General features: G+C 49.2%; 1 protein-coding gene across 1 annotated transcript; it reads right to left on the minus strand.

Moving 5' to 3' along the window:
• Positions 1 to 245: 245 nt before the first annotated feature.
• Positions 246 to 9,094, minus strand: SERPINA4 (serpin family A member 4; the record flags this gene model as incomplete). The annotated part of the gene is given in 10 exon segments (XM_082836774.1): positions 246 to 324; positions 326 to 426; positions 1,229 to 1,279; positions 1,283 to 1,388; positions 2,277 to 2,296; positions 2,298 to 2,351; positions 2,355 to 2,551; positions 6,449 to 6,812; positions 6,816 to 6,983; positions 9,068 to 9,094. Coding segments are annotated over 10 exon segments (1,167 nt in total).
• Positions 9,095 to 18,298: the final 9,204 nt, after the last annotated feature.

The following is an 18,298-nucleotide window of genomic DNA, read 5'->3' on the forward strand; positions in this document are numbered from 1 at the left end:
GCCACTTTCCGGGGTGGAAACCTGTTCAAAGAGGTTAGATGATCTGTGTGAGGTGTCATAGCCCTGAGGAGCTGGGTGTCAGTCCACACCGGTCTGGTACCACCCACATCCCTCACCTTCACCAACAACTTCTGCCCTGGATCCTCAGCAGCTCCTGCGTCCCCCACTCCAAATCCAGAGCTGCTCAAACTCAGCCCTGCAGGCCAAGTCCTCCTGCTTGTAACAGACAAGCCAGCCCTGGAGGGCTATGGCTTCGTGGAGTTGACAACCTTTCCCAGAAAGAGGATGCTCTGGGTGTTGGTGGAAAAGATCTCCACAAGGAAGGACTTGGTGATTGTCCCGGGACCAGAAGGTGACAAAGCCACTGGTGGCTGCTGCAGCCTGGGTGCCAACCTCATCCACCACCAGGATGGCTTTGTGGAAACTCTGGGAAGGAAATCACAAGCGTTACCTCTGAGAGAGCATGAGCTGGGGCTTAGGGAAGACTAGGGGAACTAGAGACCACTGAAAATCAAAACCACTTGCTGGGATATCACAGCAAGAATGTCTATACTGGGGGGGGTGGGTATTGAGCTGGATGACCTCTTATTTATAAATAGCCATTGCAATCATTAATTGAGCACATACTATGTGCCTATGCTCTTTTTAATCTTCATAACCATCCTATGAGGTCAATGTATTATGTCTGTTTTATAGATGAGGAAAATAAATCCAGAGACTGGGTAACCCTTTAAGGTCATAAGAGGCAGAACTGGAATTTGAACTCTCAAACCCAAGACTCTACCCTCTAGTGCACCTTTGTTATATGTAGCTGAGGTCATAGGTCCCTTTCTCTGGTCTAAGAAATTTATGATACACACACACACACACACACACACACACACACACACACACACACACCTCAGCCTCATCTGTATCCTGCCTCTGTTTCTGTCATTGCATTTGTCACTCTCAGTTGCCATGATCTATGAGGGCGCGGTCTCCTGGACTTGACTGGAAGAGCTCTCTGAGGGCAGGGACCTGATGGACCCTAGATCTGCAGCACCAACACCACGCCCGGCACATAGTGGGTTGGTTCTTGGGCTCCCTATGCCCGTGGATGATTAAATAAAACTTGGACTCTGAGACGTCACGTGGTGGCAGGGAGAGCACCCATCACCCAGCACCTTCCAAGAGGTGGAGCTTCCCCCCTGAGGTCTCTAGGAGTTGATAGCCATTGATGACTTACCTTGGACACCTGCAGGTTTAGCTGTTCAGTGATGCCAGACAAGTCAGCCTGCTACGAGAAGAAGTACGTGATGCCCAGCTTGGGCAAAATCTGATCTAATTTATAGGAGCCAGAAATGGAGAATTTGGGGCTATACAACTTGAGCTTCCTGTAAAAATACCTGAAAGAGGCACTGGGTTAAAACACTGGACTCAGGAATTAGCCAAGGGTCCCAGCCGGCCGTGCTCTCCTTGACTGCATTTGCTCACGGCCCACCCTGCGTCTGAGTTCTGTGGTCACAAACACGCTTTGCCTGTGCCACTCCCTCAGATGAGTGCTGCCAGAGGCTTAAAGCCAGGCTCCTTCTTTGCCCTCAGGGCCTGCCGTCTGCAGGACCTCCTTCCTTTGGGAGTTCGTCTTCAGCAGAGGTTGTTTCCTGCAGACGTGCCAGGTGCCCAGGGAGACGCAAGTCTCCCGGTGTGGCAGTTTTGCCTTTGTCTCTGATGAGGCTCCGTGCTTTTCACTTGGTTGGGACCCATTGATTTCTTTGGGTGGAATTCCTCCACCACGTGGCCTGTGTGAATCTTCCATCCACATGTGGCCTTGGCCTGAGGTCTTTTTCTTATGTGTGGCTGGAGACTTTTCCTGCTCATAGCCCCATGGTGACGTGAAAGCTTCCCTGCTATTTCCTGGGGTGGGTGGAAACCTCTCTACCTCAGCTCAGTCAACCATCTTGATGGGAAGTCTACCTATTCATTGCACAGGGTGGACCCTCAGAGAACCAGTGTCACTTCACCCCAGACTTGTGCAGTACAAGGGCTACATCTAGAACCCAGATTCCTAACTCCTAGTCTGGTTCTCTCTTCACTGATGAGAGCGAAATCACATTTCGGGTACAATAAGAGTGTTCCTTATTTAAGGAAACCCAAGGAAAGCTTTGAAGAAAATAAGAATTCTTCCATAATTTGGCGATCCCCTCCACTCCCATTTGGGGCACTGGCTTTCATTGGAAGGGTCCATGTGAAGGGCAGTGCTGCAGACTACACCGCACGATGCCCTGATGGTTTACCTCTTCTGAAGCAGATTACCTCCACCCTGTCAGCATCTCTGGAGTCAAAACCTCTTCCACCTGCTCCATTTTCCCTCAGTTAGGAAGGATGAAAAGGGCTGTTGCGTTTCCTTTGTAATCCATCCGTAGCACCGAACAGAGCAAGTATCTGTCGTGAAGATACCAGTGGTGCTGGGTATCCTGCAGCATCACAGGCACCTTGACTACTGTATCCTCATCAATATGGAAGTCATGGGGAGAGGTCATCAAGGGGATGGATGGCGTCTCCCACAGAGCTGGAGGAAAGAAGGGAAGAAGGTACAGGGCATCGTGGACCAACAAGCAGATCCTCCAGCCAGGGAATGCATCCCCCCACTGTCACTCAAGACTCACCCTCCACCATCTCAGCAGTTCAGCACCTGACCTGCCTGGGGAATGGATCTGGGGGGTCAGGTAGGTTCTAAAATAAGAGACCTCAGAGGATATCAGCAAGGTTGTTTCCTGTCTTCACCGATTACTTGAAATCATTGGACTTAAATAATTTTGCCAACCTGATGTTCGTATAGTGGTAGCTCACTGTGGTTTTGACATGCACTTTCTTGGTTTAAAATAAGGTTGAGTAGGGCTTCCCTGATGGCGCAGTGGTTGAGGGTCCACCTGCCAATACAGGGGACACGGGTTCCTGCCCCGGTCCGGGAAGATCCCACATGCCGCGGAGCAGCTGGGCTCGTGAGCCATGGCCGCTGAGCCTGCGCGTCCGGAGGCTGTGCTCCGCAACGGGAGAGGCCACAACAATGAGAGGCCCGCGTACTGCAAAAAAATAAAAATAAAAAAATAAGGTTGAGTAGTCTTTAGTATGTTTATGGATCAACTAGAAGTTTGGGGGGATTTTTTTTGGGTTTTGGGGTTTTTGATTTTTTATTTTTTTTAATTTTATTGTTATTTTTTAGTTCAGTGCCAGTTCACTTTTTTACCCATATTTCTATAGGGCTGTTTCTTAGTGATTTGCAGGAGTTCTCTGAACACTAGTTGTCTATCAGTTCTGTGTGTTGCCAATGTGTTCTCTTCCTCTCTGACTTGTCTTTTCACTTTCATAATTGTGTGTTTTGATGATTGAAATTCTTCACTTTATGCAGTGAGCATACCAGGTTTTCCCTTTATGGTTAGATCTCTGTGTCCTGCTTAGGAAAAATTTTCCTACCTCCAGGTCATGAAGATACTCCCCCATTTCATCTACAAGGTTTACTCTTACCTTTTGCATTTAGGACTTTACTTCACCTGCAGTAAATGCTTATGATCTGTAGGATGGAGGAGTACAAAATCATTTTTTTCCATGAGGATACTGTCCCAGGACTGCTTTTTCAAAATCTATCCTTTTTCTCAATGCTCTATCATGCAGGTTTTGTCAAATATCAAATGTCCATATATCCATGGAGCCATTTCTGGGTTCCATTCTGGCCTCTCTGTTCTGTCCCATTGGTCTATGCATACCACACAGTCTAAATTAATACAGATTTATAACCAGCATTGCTCTCCAGCAGACAGGTTCTCTCTTTTTAACTATTCTTGCCCTTTGCTCTCTCATATACACTTTAGAATCAGCTTGTTAACTGGTACCAAAAAGAATCTTTTAAAAACCTGTTGGGATTACTTTAAAATATTTCAATCAACTTGGGCGGGAACCGACATCTTTACCATGTTAAGTCTTCCTATTCATAAATACGGTATATCTATTTTTTATTTGTCGACTTTAATATCTCTCAATATAATTTTATCTACAGAGATTCTGCATATCTTTGGTTTGTTTCCTTCTAGGTACTTTTCATTTTTTAAGATAAGCCACATTTGTTCTACTACTGTCACCATGTGACCTAGACTGAGGTCTTGGGGCTACATTTGTGTCCCCAGAGTGATGGGCAGATGTGTCAGAGGGCAAGATGTCTATTTCTGGAGCACCTCCTTCCCTGTGCCACGATCACTAACACAACTGCAGCGAGGTCTCTTTCAGGAAAAGAGCACCAAAATCTTCATTATTTCTGGCCAGAGCTTTGGGTGTGGTGATGGTGTCTATTACACATGTAAATTATATTATATTTTAAATGGAATGGAGTCAATAGAATATTGTGCAGCCACTAAAATGAGATCTAAATAAAGTTTTCAATAGCGTAAAACTACACACACACACACATACACACACACACACACACACACGAGTGCATGTGAAAATTGATAACATCCGAATAAAGTCTATAGATTATCACCAACGTCAGCTTCCTGGTTTGCTATTATACTACAGTTACATAAGATGTTATCTAGAGGAACCTGAGTGAAAGGTACATGGGACCACTCTGTACAACTTTGCAACTCCCTATGAATTTACAGTTATTGCAGAATTTAAAAAAAATTTTTTTTAAAGTTTTCAGTGGTGCCTGAAAATTCCACATGTAAAAATGCAAGCAGTGACCAGTTTGGATGGATTCTTAGTCTGGGACTGTTCCTCAGAATCTGTTTCCTGTAGATTCAAGGTGGTTACAGCAGGGGATTGAGAGGCAGATATGAAGCAGCCATTGCCCGCTGAAGGCAGACGAGATGATGAACAGACCAGAGGGGCTGCGAGCTCCAGCTCACCTACGCTCTCTGCCAAGTTCATTGTTCAGCTCTACCCTGCTGACCAACAGCGTCTCCAGACCACTGCCAGGTGCTCGGCCTGGGCCTCTCCCCAAGCTCTCCCTACATGGAACCACTCTGGTGGCTGGATGTGCCTGGCATGTAGATTTCCTGATAAGTTCCAACTTGTCCACAAGCTCCAGTGACTTGTTCTCTGTCCCTCCAACCCCCTCTTCCTCCGGACCTTCACTTCCCCAGTCCTTCCCACAAACATGCCAGGACTAATTCCTCTCACAACCCCCTTTCCCTCCCCACTCATGGTGACTATGCTTCCTGGATGGCGCCCTAAGTGATACACACTGTACAAAACTGTTCCTACCTGTGATTTCAACTCTATTAACATATGTGTGTGAATGGAAGACTGGAAGGAATTAGGCTAAAATGTTAATGTTGGTTCCCTCAGGAAGGTAGGATTCTGGGCAATTTCTAGTTTTTCTTTTATACTTATATGTATTTTTAAAGGTCTTCAAAATTGTTATCATTAGAATAATTACAAATACTCTATTTATTGAGCGTATATAACGGTCAGGGGTTGTCAAACTTCTTCTGCAAAGGGCAAGAAAGTAAATATTTTACGCTTTACAGGTTATTCTGTCTCAGTAGCAACTGCTAACCTCTGTCCCGTGAAAGCAGCCAGAGATAATACATAAATGAATGGGCGTGGCTGTGTGCCAATAAAACTTTATTTACAAAAACAGGTGGCCTTCAGGTTTGGCCAGGAGCTGTGGTTTGCTGATCCCTTCAGGCCCTCTTCTAAGGAGTATTCAAATATGTGACATCATTTGATTCTCAGAAAAAAAACTTTGAAGCAGGGACTCTTCTATCCTTATAAGAGTCCTTCAAGCAAACAACCTGCCCTGTTTGTACCAAACAACCTGCCCTGTTTGTACTGTTGGTAAGTGGCAGAGCTGGATATGAATCCAGCAGTTCAACTTGTCACCATTGGGTAGAATGCATTTCATACATTGCTGTTATTTTTTAAAAAAAATAAGAAAATAGGGCTTCCCTGGTGGCACAGTGGTTGAGAGTCCGCCTGCTGATGCAGGGGCACAGGTTCGTGACCCGGTCCGGGAAGATCCCACATGCCACGGAGCAGCTGGGCCCGTGAGCCATGGCCGCTGAGCCTGCACGTCTGGAGCCTGTGCTCCGCAACGAGAGGCCACAATAGTGAGAGGCCCGCGCACCGCGATGAAGAGTGGCCCCCGCTTGCCGCAACTAGAGAAAGTCCTTGCACAGAAACGAAGACCCAACACAGCCAAAAATAAATAAATAAAAAATAAAGGAATTCCCTTAAAAAATTTTTAAAAAATAAGAAAATATGTCTAAAGATATGAAGGGGTGGAAATCAATACTACCCAAACTTAAATATCTGAGGCTCTAACATTAAATTCTCAGAAGGCTGCTCAAACCTATCAGGCCCAATCCATCCACTTTCTGTTCTGCGGGAGTTTCTTTCTGATATGTGATCCTTCAACGAATTAGGGGGAAAGGGAAGATGTAGGATCCACCAACGAATTGACTCTTACCTTTGAAGTAAATGTAATTCACTGGCACCATCGTGGTATCCGCGCTGAGCTCGTTGACCAAATCCACAATCTTCCCTCGAGTTTCCTCCCTGACTTGGTTGTTGATAAGCTGGGTTGTGCCCTCAGAGTCGTCGAAGTTGGTGTGGAAGAGTTTGGACTCATAGAAGGTCACGGAGTCATTAAGGAATCTCGGAAGGAGCGGCAGCTCCAGGCTCAACAACAGGGTGCTGTCCACACGTATCTCCAGCCCGTCGGCCGGGAGGTGGAGAGTGTGCAGAAGGTTCTGGAAGCCCCTGTGCATGTCAGATACTGACACCTCTGTGAGATGGAAGCTGAGACCCTCGAGGATCTGGGTCCGGCTGTGCTAGCGGACCCCCAGGGACAGCATGGCGTAGGCGGCGGAGATGCTCAGCGGGGAGAAGACGTTGCTCCCGTAGGGTTGGGAAGCCATCAGGTGGTAGAAGCGGAGAGCAAAGGCAGTATTGCCTGCAGGGACCTTAAGGCTGGGGGAGCCCTCACCTGTGCCCGGAGCCTCCTGATGGGGGCAGTGGGTGTGACCCTGGCCGTGATGCTCGGGATGCCGCTCGAGAAAGGACCAGTAGTCCAGCCAGACGGAGGAGCAGGCAGTCGGTAAGATGCACCTTCTGTGCTCTCAGGTCTACAGGAGGAAAGAATGTGCCCAGGAATCTCCCCAGCAGAATGCCCAACCCCACTGAGATGCCAGGCAGAAGGCAGGGCGCCAGGGATCTAAGCGATACTCTCAACTCCTGCAAATGAGCTTGCAGGGGAGTAGCAAACACCCAGTACCTCCACGTGTGCGGTGCCACAACACCGCAGCAGGGCTTCAGATTTACAAAGCAGCTCATTGCCCACCATCCCATTTCCTTTCCCATCTCTGTGAGCTCTGCACGGCACTGGACTCCATTCTCATTACAGAGAAGGGGAAACAGAGACTCCAAAAGTGACTTAACCAAGTCACCAAACTAGTAAATATCTGAGCTAGAGCACAGGTCTCCGGACTCTCAGCCTGGGCTGCCTTGCACCATCTGAGTTTATTTCCTTAGCCCAGTGACCCATCACGTCAAAGGTGCTCATCGCCAAAGGCTATGTTAGCGACTACCCCACAGACATCCGTGGTGTGCTTTACACTTTGCAAAATCGCTTTTATGCCATTTTGTTTGACCCTCTTATCCAGGTAGAGGTCAATAGAGCTGGTATTCTTGTCACCACTCTGTACAGATGAGATCACTGATGCTCAACACATGATGTGTCCAAAGTCTCAGGGGTAGAATTGGTCCCTTTCCCTAATGAACTTAACCTGCCCCAAACAGGATGCTCGATTTTCTCCACCAAATCTTCTCTCTGCCCCATCAAATGGCCCTACCATTACCTACTTCTCAGCCTCAAACCCAGTTGTCACCCCTAACATCCATCTGGCCTTGCATCCATCCCACCCCATTCAATCCCTCAGTCCCTCTTGACACTCATTCAACTCTCCATCATTTTTCACCCAGACCAGAGGTCAGGAAACTTTTCCTATAAAGAGCCAGATAGTGAATATCTTTGGCTGTGGGGACCATACAGTCACTATTACATCTATTGAACTTTGCTGTGCTCGCTGGAGAGTGACCATAACAAGGAACACACCCCCCCCAACATGGCTTCCTACCAACCTATAACAACAACTCCTCACCCCCTCTCACATACTTCTCTCCGGCTTTGCGGTGAGATTACCCAGAAGCTCTGACAGGAGCTCTCCAAAAGCAACTGGAGCCAGAAGACCTGGGTCCCCAACTGTACGTGGCCTTGCACATACAGTTTTTCTGGATCTGAGCACCAGTTCCCTGCCCAGTGCAGAAAAGAGGTTGGTTCAATCATATGTAGGTGTCTTTTCTGGATCTGAGCACCAGTTCCCTGCCCAGTGCAGCAAAGAGGTTGGTGCAATCATATGTAGGTGTCTTTCTAGCATTTGTCACCTCTAATTAGGGTGACCAATTGTTCCAGTTTGCCCAGGACTTTCCTACTTTTAGCGCTGAAAGTCTTGTCCCAGAACTCCCAGTCCTAAGCAAACCGGGACGGTTGGTCATCCTCCTTTTAGTCTCTACTGTGACCCTCGTAGGGTCACTCACAGCACAGTCAATCCTGGAGTAGCCCCTGGGTGCCTGTCTGAGCTCTGGATGTGGCTTGGATTTATCAAGCCCAGGAAGATTGGAGAAACCTCTCTGTACCACCTCCCACCTCCCTGATTAGGTAATTATTAATGAACCGACCCATGGGTACAGTGTGGAGTCTCACTATAGAGAGAAACCTCACTGCAAGTTGGCTCACCTCCTCCCAGGAGAACCCCCTTTCCCTCCTGGGGGGACCAAGAGAGTTCACCCCTTCCTGTTTGTGTTATTTGTTGAGGTTCACCTGATACTTGCTTTTCCTGCGGCTCAAGGGAACCCCTTAGTGGGCCTGGTCTCCACTCTGACCCTCAAATGCCATGTGAACTTAAGTACTACCATCCCCCTCTCTGGGTTTCTGATGCCCCGCACCACCATTTCAGCCATATCCCTGCCCCTGCAAATAAAGAGTTGGGCCAGACCAGGGGCAGCAAACTCCAGCGCCTTCACGAACTCGGGAAGGCAGCTTCCGGGGCGACATGGTGGGAAACAGTGGGCACGCGGAACTGGTATCAGCTCTCTGTGGCCAGACAAGACCCATATAGAGGCTAGATCCTTCCCAGGGCTTCCAGTGTGCAATCCTGGACTACATGATTTCTGAGAAGCCTGCCGGCTTTGTAGCAGCATGGTTCTGTGATGGAACCTCCTAAGATGTCACATGGGAGACTGCAAGGACGGCGTACCCCAGGAGCAAAGGCGGGAACAGATGCCTCCTTGGTCCAGGAATCCAATCGCTCATTTCCTCTCTCATCACGGAGCTGCAGCTGCTCTCTTGTAAGTAATCAGGGAGCCTCAGCACCCTTGGATCATTCTGGGACAGCTGCAGGCAGGGGTGATGTCTGGCTGTTTCTCAGGCCATATGGCTCAAGGAGGAGAAGACTTCAGCTGATCACTGAATCCACTCTTTCCTTCCTTCCTTCATTCAATCAATCATCCAGCTCCTTGCTGAGCTCCTGCTGTGGTGAACGGCATTGTTACATTCTCATTGGCTGGATACACACACTGTAGGATATAGTCGTGAAGGGTAAGTTCAGGAGTTAGGATTGACTGTACAGGGAATTACTCTGGCCGCAGGTGGGGACAGAGGTTAGGAAGGGTGTCCTGGGGAAGGGACATCAGAGCTGAGACAGATGAGGAGTCCCCAAGTTAAAGGAGAGGGGTTAGAGCAGGGAACAGTGTTCCAAATAGGGGAACAGCATGAAAAAATGTTCTGCAGAAGAATGAATCATGGAATAATGATGGGTGCAAAGACCCCAGTGTGCCTGAGGTGGGAGAGGATGGGAGAGGCAGCATCTGGGACACACAGGTGCACAAGACATCACCTTGACCTTAGGGGGCAGGAGACGAGGTGTGACCAAGAGCAGCAACAGCATGAGGCAGCCCTAGGCACGGCCATACGCCTTAGAGCAAGGGATTGGAAGGGAGAGACAGGGTAGGCTTCATGGAGGAGGGGGCATTTAGGTTGATCCTGGTTTGGTCTGATTCAAGGGCATTAGACTCCTCTCTCTGACTGTGCAGAGCAGTATCATCTTAGCCGTGAGGGTTTCCTATCTGATCCTGAGCAGGTGATTCCATAAGGTGAAAGTCATTCTGAACTAAGAGGGAAGGGAGGGGTTGAGGATCTCTTCTCTTCAAGGGCCAGCTGAGTCTTTCAAACTCTGTCTCCCTCCCTCCCATGTCTCCAGCCCCCACCAGGCCCTTCTGTGAGCACCGCTGGTTCTGTGCAGGTCTAACCAAAGGCAGGTAGAACACAGTCTAGACTTTGAGCCCCTCTGGACACGTCAGCTTAGAGCCACCTGGGTCTCAGCATTTAGGGTTGTTAAGGAGAGTGAGGTAAAGGAGGATGGGGCTTTGTGAAAGATGGTGCAGATGTAGAGATTTGCAGCAGGCTCTCGTGATAGGACTCACACCACTTTCTGACACTTGGTGGCTGACCGCTTCTAAGCCGCATCCCTCCTTCTCCCCCTTCTGCCCCACGTCTGGGCGAGCTGATGAGAAAGCCCACTGGTAGTTCAATCCTCACCCCAGCCCCTCCCACCAGCCACTGTAAAAACCCCAGGCCGGCCTCCCATCCCTGCTTTCTAGGGCCATTTTTGGACCAGCTTGGGAGCCTGCCTTGTCCTCCCCAGCAAGTCTCATTATGTGAACAATAAACCTCCCCACGCCCTCTGGGTGCACGTGTGGTGTCATCAGTCTTGACCTTCAAAACAAATTTCAGGTGGGGGTTTATTATGGCATGAATTATGTGCCCCCCATCATATGTGCCCCAGAATGTGACCATATTTGGAGATAGAGGTCTTAAAGAGGTAATTAAGGGCTTCCCTGGTGGCGCAGTGGTTGAGAGTCCGCCTGCAGATGCAGGGGGCACGGGTTCGTGCCCCGGTCCGAGAAGATCCCACATGCCGCGGAGCGGCTAGGTCCGCGAGCCATGGCCGCTGAGCCTTCGTGTCCGGAGCCCGTGCTCCGCAACGGAAGAGGCCATAGCAGTGAGAGGCCCGCATACTGAAAAAAAAAAAAAAAAGTGGTAATTAAGTTAATATGAGGTCATGAGAGTGGGGCCCTAATCCAATATGACTGGTGTCCTTATAAGAAGAGATTAGAGAACCTACTCTATAGCACAGGGAACTCTACTCAGTGATCTGCGGTGACCTAAATGGAAAGGAAATCTAAAAAAGAGGGGATATATGTATATGTATAACTGATTCACTTTACTGTACGTCAGAAACTAACACAACACTGTAAAGCAACTATACTCCAAATAACTAAATAAATAATAAAAGAAGATGAGGCTAGGACACACACATACAGAGGCAGAAAACCATGTGAAGACACAGGCTGTAAGCCCAGGAGGGAGGCCTTGAGCACAATCATCCTTCATGGCCCTCAGAAGGAACCAACCCTGTTGACACCTTGATCTGAGACTTTTAGCCTCCAGAACCACAAGACAAAAAGTGTCTGTTGTTTAAGCCACCTATGTAGTCTGGGCACTTTGTTACAGCAGCTGAGCTGACTAAGACAGGCTTCATCCTGCCTCTGGTTCTCAACAAACTCCTCTCTCTAGGATTTGCCCCCAGGGCCATAGCCAGACCTCTGCCTCTGTCCCCCGATCGGAGCTGGTGACATAACTGTGACTGCAGTTTTGGCCGAGCCTAGAAAGGCCTAAACCCATGTGGCCGAGCCCTGGAGTTGTCCTTCCTGTAGTTCACTTGCTCTACATTCCGCTGGATTCCAAGAAGTTCTCCAACAGCCTTACCATCTTTCCAATAAAGTCTCATTTTTGATTTGTCTAAGCAATCCAAAGTGTCCTAAGACTCTTTGCAAGCAAAAGGAGTAGAACTGGTACGATTGTTAACATATTTTAATGGGGTTTCCCTGGTGGCGCAGTGGTTGAGAGTCCGCCTGCCGATGCAGGGGACACGGGTTCGTGCCCCGGTCCGGGAGGATCCCACATGCTGCGGAGCGGCTGGGCCCGTGAGCCATGGCCGCTGAGCCTGCGCGTCCAGAGCCTGTGGTCCGCAGCGGGAGAGGCCACAACAGTGAGAGGCCCGCGTACCGCAAAAAAAACAACACATATTTTAATGAATAACAAGATGCTGATCTCTTAAGTTGGGCTGATCTTCTCCCTCAATTTTGTCCTTAGTGAGAGTTTACACAGGGTTTACTGAGCAGTAAGCCCTTCCTTGTATTAGCCCATCATTTGGCTTAGACATGGGGTAAATAATTGCAGTCCTCAAGTTAGTGGCACTGGGTGAGGCCCTAGCTCACGTGCCCTGCAGTATGCCTTTATCCAGGTCCTTTAAACAGGGCCTGGGAAGGGATCAGTCCCCGTGATGGATTAAATATGGCTGCACAGTCTGTGCTCCTCCTTCCATCAGGAGGTGGAGTCTATTTCCCTCCCTCCCTTTGAGTCAGGGCTTCCCCTGGGACTTGTCTTAATCCTTTGGGGCATAAGTGATGCTGTATAAACTCCTGAGGCTGAGCCTTGAGATCCGCAACTTCTGCTTTCACGTGCTGGTACGTTCTTTCTTGGAAGCCAGCTACCACGTAAGGAGGCTGACCTGGAGCTCCCGTGCTGTAAGGAAGCCCAAGCTAACCAAATGGGCAGGCGGTGGGGGAGAGAGAGAAGGGGGGGAGGTGTCACGTGAAGGAGCATTGAGGCAGCAGACGCATGGATGAAGCCTCCAGGGACCTCTTTACCCATTCCAACCACAGTGTGAACACAGCCAAGCGAATGACCCCAGCCAGCACCCTGTAGAGCAGAAGAACCACTTGGCCAAACCCTGCCTGAATTTCCCACCCATCTAACCCCGGTAAAAGTGAGAAAGTGATTGTTGTTTCCAACCACTGAGGTTTGGGGTGGTTTGTTACACAACAATGGATCTTCCAAACGGTCCCAGACTTCGGGTTTTCCTAGAGCAGTTCTTTTTCCTTTTTCTTTTGGAAGAACTCTGAAGCACAGGTCACCTGACAGACACTAAGTAGCAGGACACCACACGGGACAGGTGATCTTCTCAAGGGTGAGGAAGGCGGGAGAGGAGGCACAAGTCCATTCACAGAGTCATCAGTCATTTACTGAGAACCTACTATGTGCCTGGCCCTGTGCAGGGCTCTGGGAGTTGAGCCTTGGGGAGCACAAAGTCCCCGCCCTCATGGAACTTACATCCTAGTCCAGGGGATGGACAGGAAACAAATAAACACATAATAGAATTTCAGATCAGTGCTGAAAGGAGCATGGGGAGAAGAGGAGATACAGACTGATTGTGTCACAGGGAAGAGGCAAATCTGACTACACGTTGGATCTGTTTCTTTTAGTTTAACCTTTGCTTCCCGTTGCTTTTGTTCACTTTTGATTCTTTTGATACTGTCTACATAATGGCCTGCCTTGAGGAAACCTGCCCCTCTGCCTGAATGTTAAACCAAAGTGCCTTTGTTCAGGGAAACCTCCAGACCCTGTCCACCTGTGGATGGCTGCAAGAAAGAAAACACATCCCCTCCCTGAGGCTGGCCATTCCAGGGGATCTTTGCAAAACTTACGGCCTTTTTACTTTACTTTCTCGTCTCCTCCCCATCTCTGTGCTATAAAAGAAACTGGCATCCAGACCCCGATAAGATGGTTATTTTGAGACATTGGTCTGGCATTTTCTTGGTCTGCCGGCTTTCCGAATAAAGTCGTATTCTTTGCCTCAACACCTCGTCTCCGATTCATCGGCCTGTTGTGCGGTGAGCAGAGCGAGCTTGGACTCAGTAACAACGGGCTGGGCAGTCCACCCTGAGGAGGTGGCATTTGAGCCAAGACCTGCATGAAGAGAAGGGACACGGACAAGCATGCAGACAAGTGTGGCCAGAGTCCAGGCCGAGGGGAAAGTGCGATGCCCAAATCAAACAGGATGTCACCGATGAGGCAGGTGTCGGGGCAGCTGGGCAACCCCAGGGGGCCTCTTAATCCACAGCTCCCGTTGCCACAGACGCCTTCTCAAAAAGAAAGTGGAGTCGCTCTTCCTCATTCCTCAATCACCATAGAAACCCTGCCAGAGGGAACTGGAGCAGGGGGAGGAGAAACCGGCGCGGGAGACCAACCTACCAACGTCCCACAGATGTACAGGCCGAAGTCAAATGCATCAGAGACAGTTAGCTGACAATTAACTCTGCATCAGTTGCAATGACTGCTTTCAGTGCAGGGATGGCTGGGTTGCATGTGCCTGGTGATGGTTGGATCACAGTAAGTTAAAAAAAAAAATACAACCCTAGAAAGAAGCTGCAGAGTCGCTCAGTTGGCAGGCTTCCTGAGCTCTGATTAGTCAGATGCCTGCGAGCCCCCAGCGCTGCTGAGAATGTGCTGATAACATGAACTTGAACAGGGAGGTGTGAAAGTAACAGGCTCCCCCAGCTGAAGGCAGCGAGGGCGGCCGGGTAGCTGGGAATGGGAGTCAGGAGGCTCGGGTTCCAGTTCCTTGATGGTCAATGGTCTCTGGGTGGCCTTCAGCAGGTCCCTTTCCCTCTCTGGCCTCAGTTTCCCCATTTGTAAATGGAAGTGGCTGGACCAGTAAGGGCTGCACACTGGACCTTCTCGGGGACCAGGCTGTTAACAGGATAATGAAGCAAGTCACAGGAGCACCGCAGGAAAGCCTCAGTGGCCAGGGCCACGTCTGCCATGTAGTAGATGCTCAGTAAATTCATTGAAGGTCTAGATAGACCTGGTGCCTGATCTAATGATGGCGCCAAGAGACCTTCTGATTGTCCCAGGGGAGCTGGAAATCTGGATTTCTTTTTTAATGTGAACTATCCCAATTTTAAAACGTGGGCCCCTAATTTAAATGAGTTTTTTTTAATCCATCCATTTCAAACAGTACGGCTTCTACCGGTTCAACCTGTTTGCTGCCAGTTTGCAATAACCTTGGTGCTAGCAGATTTTCAAGGCCTTTTCCAGCTCTGCATTCTTCGGAGGAAAATATAATGTTTATGTCACACTTGATTTGTTAAAGGGTTTGAGGCTGGCTTAGGGGACCTCCCCAGATTTAAAGTTAAAAGTTAAAAATTAAACAAATCAGACACACCGTCAGGAAAAATATAAATGCAGTTGGAATGCTGATCAAAGCAGTGATAAAAAAGAACAAACCTGGAGGGCTTACCCTAGCATTTTGAGATATTATCAAAGTCACAGTGAATTAACAGAAACAGAATGCCACAGCTAGAAAGTCAAAGAAAGTGCTTATTTATGAGCTAGAAGTTTTCACAAGGCTATTTGCCGCTAAGCTTCCTAGAGACCAAAGTCACGAGGGTCACGTTCTCTTACATGGTTTTCACTGCTCATGTGGGCAAGGAAGCTGGTTCTTCATAAAGCAGCCCCTAACTTCTCCCTTGGGAACGTCTCCAGCTCCCTCTGGCTACACACCCTTCCCTTCCTCTTCCTAGGATGCGGAGGAGAAGGGCTGTCAGGATGGCCAGAGCAGGGAGCTCAGAAGCTGCCTCCCTTGGGTCCACTGGGAGAGAAGGAAGAGCTGTGGGCTCAGGCCTGTCTCAGGTCCAGGCTGGGGGAGGATGATAAAAGGGGAGCCTTCAGATTGCTCCAGGTCCAGCCCAGTGTGTCCAGATAAAGATCGGCCTGAGATGCGCAGCCGCAGATGCACTGTTGGTTTGCTCGCTTCCTTAGCTCGTGCTGTTGTCCCACCTGGGTGACTGTCTCCTGTTCCTGCTGACCAGGAGCCCCTCCCTTCCCTGATCCCCCCACTCAGCCCCCAGCACCAAGTCAGAGATGTTCCTTCTAGATGCTCCTTCATACCACTGTGGATGCTGAGGTCAAAAATGGCCGAGCACCAGCCATTCATATACTTCAATCTAACACACAGAGCTTCGTGGCCTGCACTTCCCACCCAGCATTAGACTGTCATCCCCCGCATTACAACCTTCTTCCAAACACCCAAAATATCGCCTCTTCAGGATCTGCCATCATTTATTTAGGCAATCCCCTGCCGCTGGACATTTCAGTTACTTCTGAATTCCTTTTGATCCTAAGGACATTATGGGGGATGCACATCCTTAGACCTAAATGTGCGTCCGTTCCCCATCTCTTCCTTAGGACCGAGTCCTTGAAGCAGGATCTGGGCTGTGATCCTACATTGGTCTCCAAGGGCTGCTTAACAGAGCACCGTAAGCTAAGTGGCTTAACCAACAGAAATATGATTCTCTCACAGCTTTGAAGGCAAGAAAATCCAGATTCAAGGTGTGGACAGGGCCAAGAAAAAAGCAGCAGACTCACAGATATAGAGAACAAACTAGCGGTTACCCGTAGCGAAGGGAAAAATAAGGTTAGGGGATTAAGAAGTACAAACTGTCATGTATAAAATAAGCTACAAGGATATATTGTACAACACGGGGGAATGTAGCCAATATTTTGTGAAATACACATTGAAACTGTCAAAAAATACAATTAGCAGAAACTAACACAACACTGTAAGGCAATTATACGTCAATAAAAAATAATAATAAATAAATAAAAATGTGGAATAGGAACATAGACATCCAGATATTTTAGAGCCAGCTTTCCTTTGTCAAAAAAACAGCACTACGTATAAGGGCAAGAAAGAAGAAGTGAGTTCAAGCAGGAAGTCAGATACTCAGACAGAAAAGGCAGCCCCGAGGTAAGGAAGGTAATCCATTTAGTTTTTCCCTTCTTTACACATTGGCCTTCAGCCAGCTGGGGAGGAGCATGGTGGTAACCTTCACGTGGTCCCTGCAGGTACCAGCAACTAATGTTAAACATAACCCCACATCCGAATCTAAAGAAGAGTGGATATATGTGTATGTGGAACGGACTCACTTTGCTGTACACCTGAAACTAACACAACATTCTAAGTCAACTATATTCCAATAAAAATTAAAATAAAATAAAAGTCAAACTCAGACAAATAAGTAAATGAACAAATAAATAAATAAAAGTGTTATAAAAACCTTAAAAAAATAAAAAAGCCAAAAACGTGTGGGCAGGGCCAAGTTCCCTCTAAAGGCTCTAGGGAAGGATCCGTCTTTGCTGTTCCAGCCTCTGGAGGCGCCCTGCGTTCTTTGGTTGTGGCTGCATCCACGTGGCTCCTCCCATATGTCTCTTTGTGTCTCACATGTCACCCTGCCTTTCTCTTATAAGGACACCTGTCACAGGATTTGGGGCCACCTAGATAATCCAGGATGATTTCACCCTGAGATCCTTAATTATATCTACAAAGACTCTTTTTCCAAATAAAGTCTTCTTCACAGGGGCCAGGGCTTAGGACAAGGACATACAATTCACCCCACTCCAGATACTCTTGACCAATTGCCCTCCATGGAGAAGCTCCCCCACTTCCCACACCAGGGACACATACCAGGATGCCCCTTTCTGTCACGTTTTTGCAATGGCCCTGGGGAAACCTTCTGCTTCTCTGAGCCTTGTTTCCCCTCCAGTACCCAGGGATAAAAGTCCCTGGCTTTCAGTGGGTCGGAGGAGATCGGGGGCTTTGGGGCTGTGCTTTGCCAGCTGGGGTCCGGTGCGGGTGTCTGCCTGTTACTCTTCATCCAAGGCAGCTTGTGCAACTTCAGGGCCCCCTGGGGAGCACGTGGGACCTCACAGCCTGGTGTGTGGAGACCCAGAGGCCCCAGCTGTAAGTGCAGCCCGAGAAGGCAGCCCAGTAGCAGGCGGCCAGGTGCCTGGGAAACAGGTGGGGTGGCTGGAGGTCCTGGCCTCAGGAAACAGGTGACAAGGGCCCGGGCTCCGCGTCGAGGTGGGGACAGTGGTGGGCAACGGCAACCCCCTCTGGGTCAATACTCCCTGAAGTTGAAAACTGAGAGGGCGGAGGAAGCCAGGACAACTCGCTGCGCTGGAGTCTGGTGATTCTTAACTGACCTGCTTTACTGTGGGACCCAATTCTTTCACTCTCGGCAGGCCTACCCTCAAATAAGCTGCCAGGGCTCCTTCCAGTACATGCCAGCCCAGCCCCACCGTGTCAGAGCCACCCAGACACACTCATCCTGACGCTACAGGATCACCCGCGGATTCCAGACCCCGCCCTGAAGCTGCCAACGCAGCAGCCCGGGTGGACCTGGGCATCTGTGCGTTCAATCTCGTCTCCAAGGCAAGGCGATGCCAGCAGGGTCTGGGAGTTGCCGGAGCAGTGGGAAGGGGGTCGGCCCCACTGGGCCATCAAGCAGCTGAGCG

The sequence above is a fragment of the Leucopleurus acutus genome, assembly GCF_964270905.1.
Source record: "Leucopleurus acutus genome assembly, chromosome: 1".
NCBI classification, from domain to species: Eukaryota; Metazoa; Chordata; class Mammalia; order Artiodactyla; family Delphinidae; genus Leucopleurus; species Leucopleurus acutus.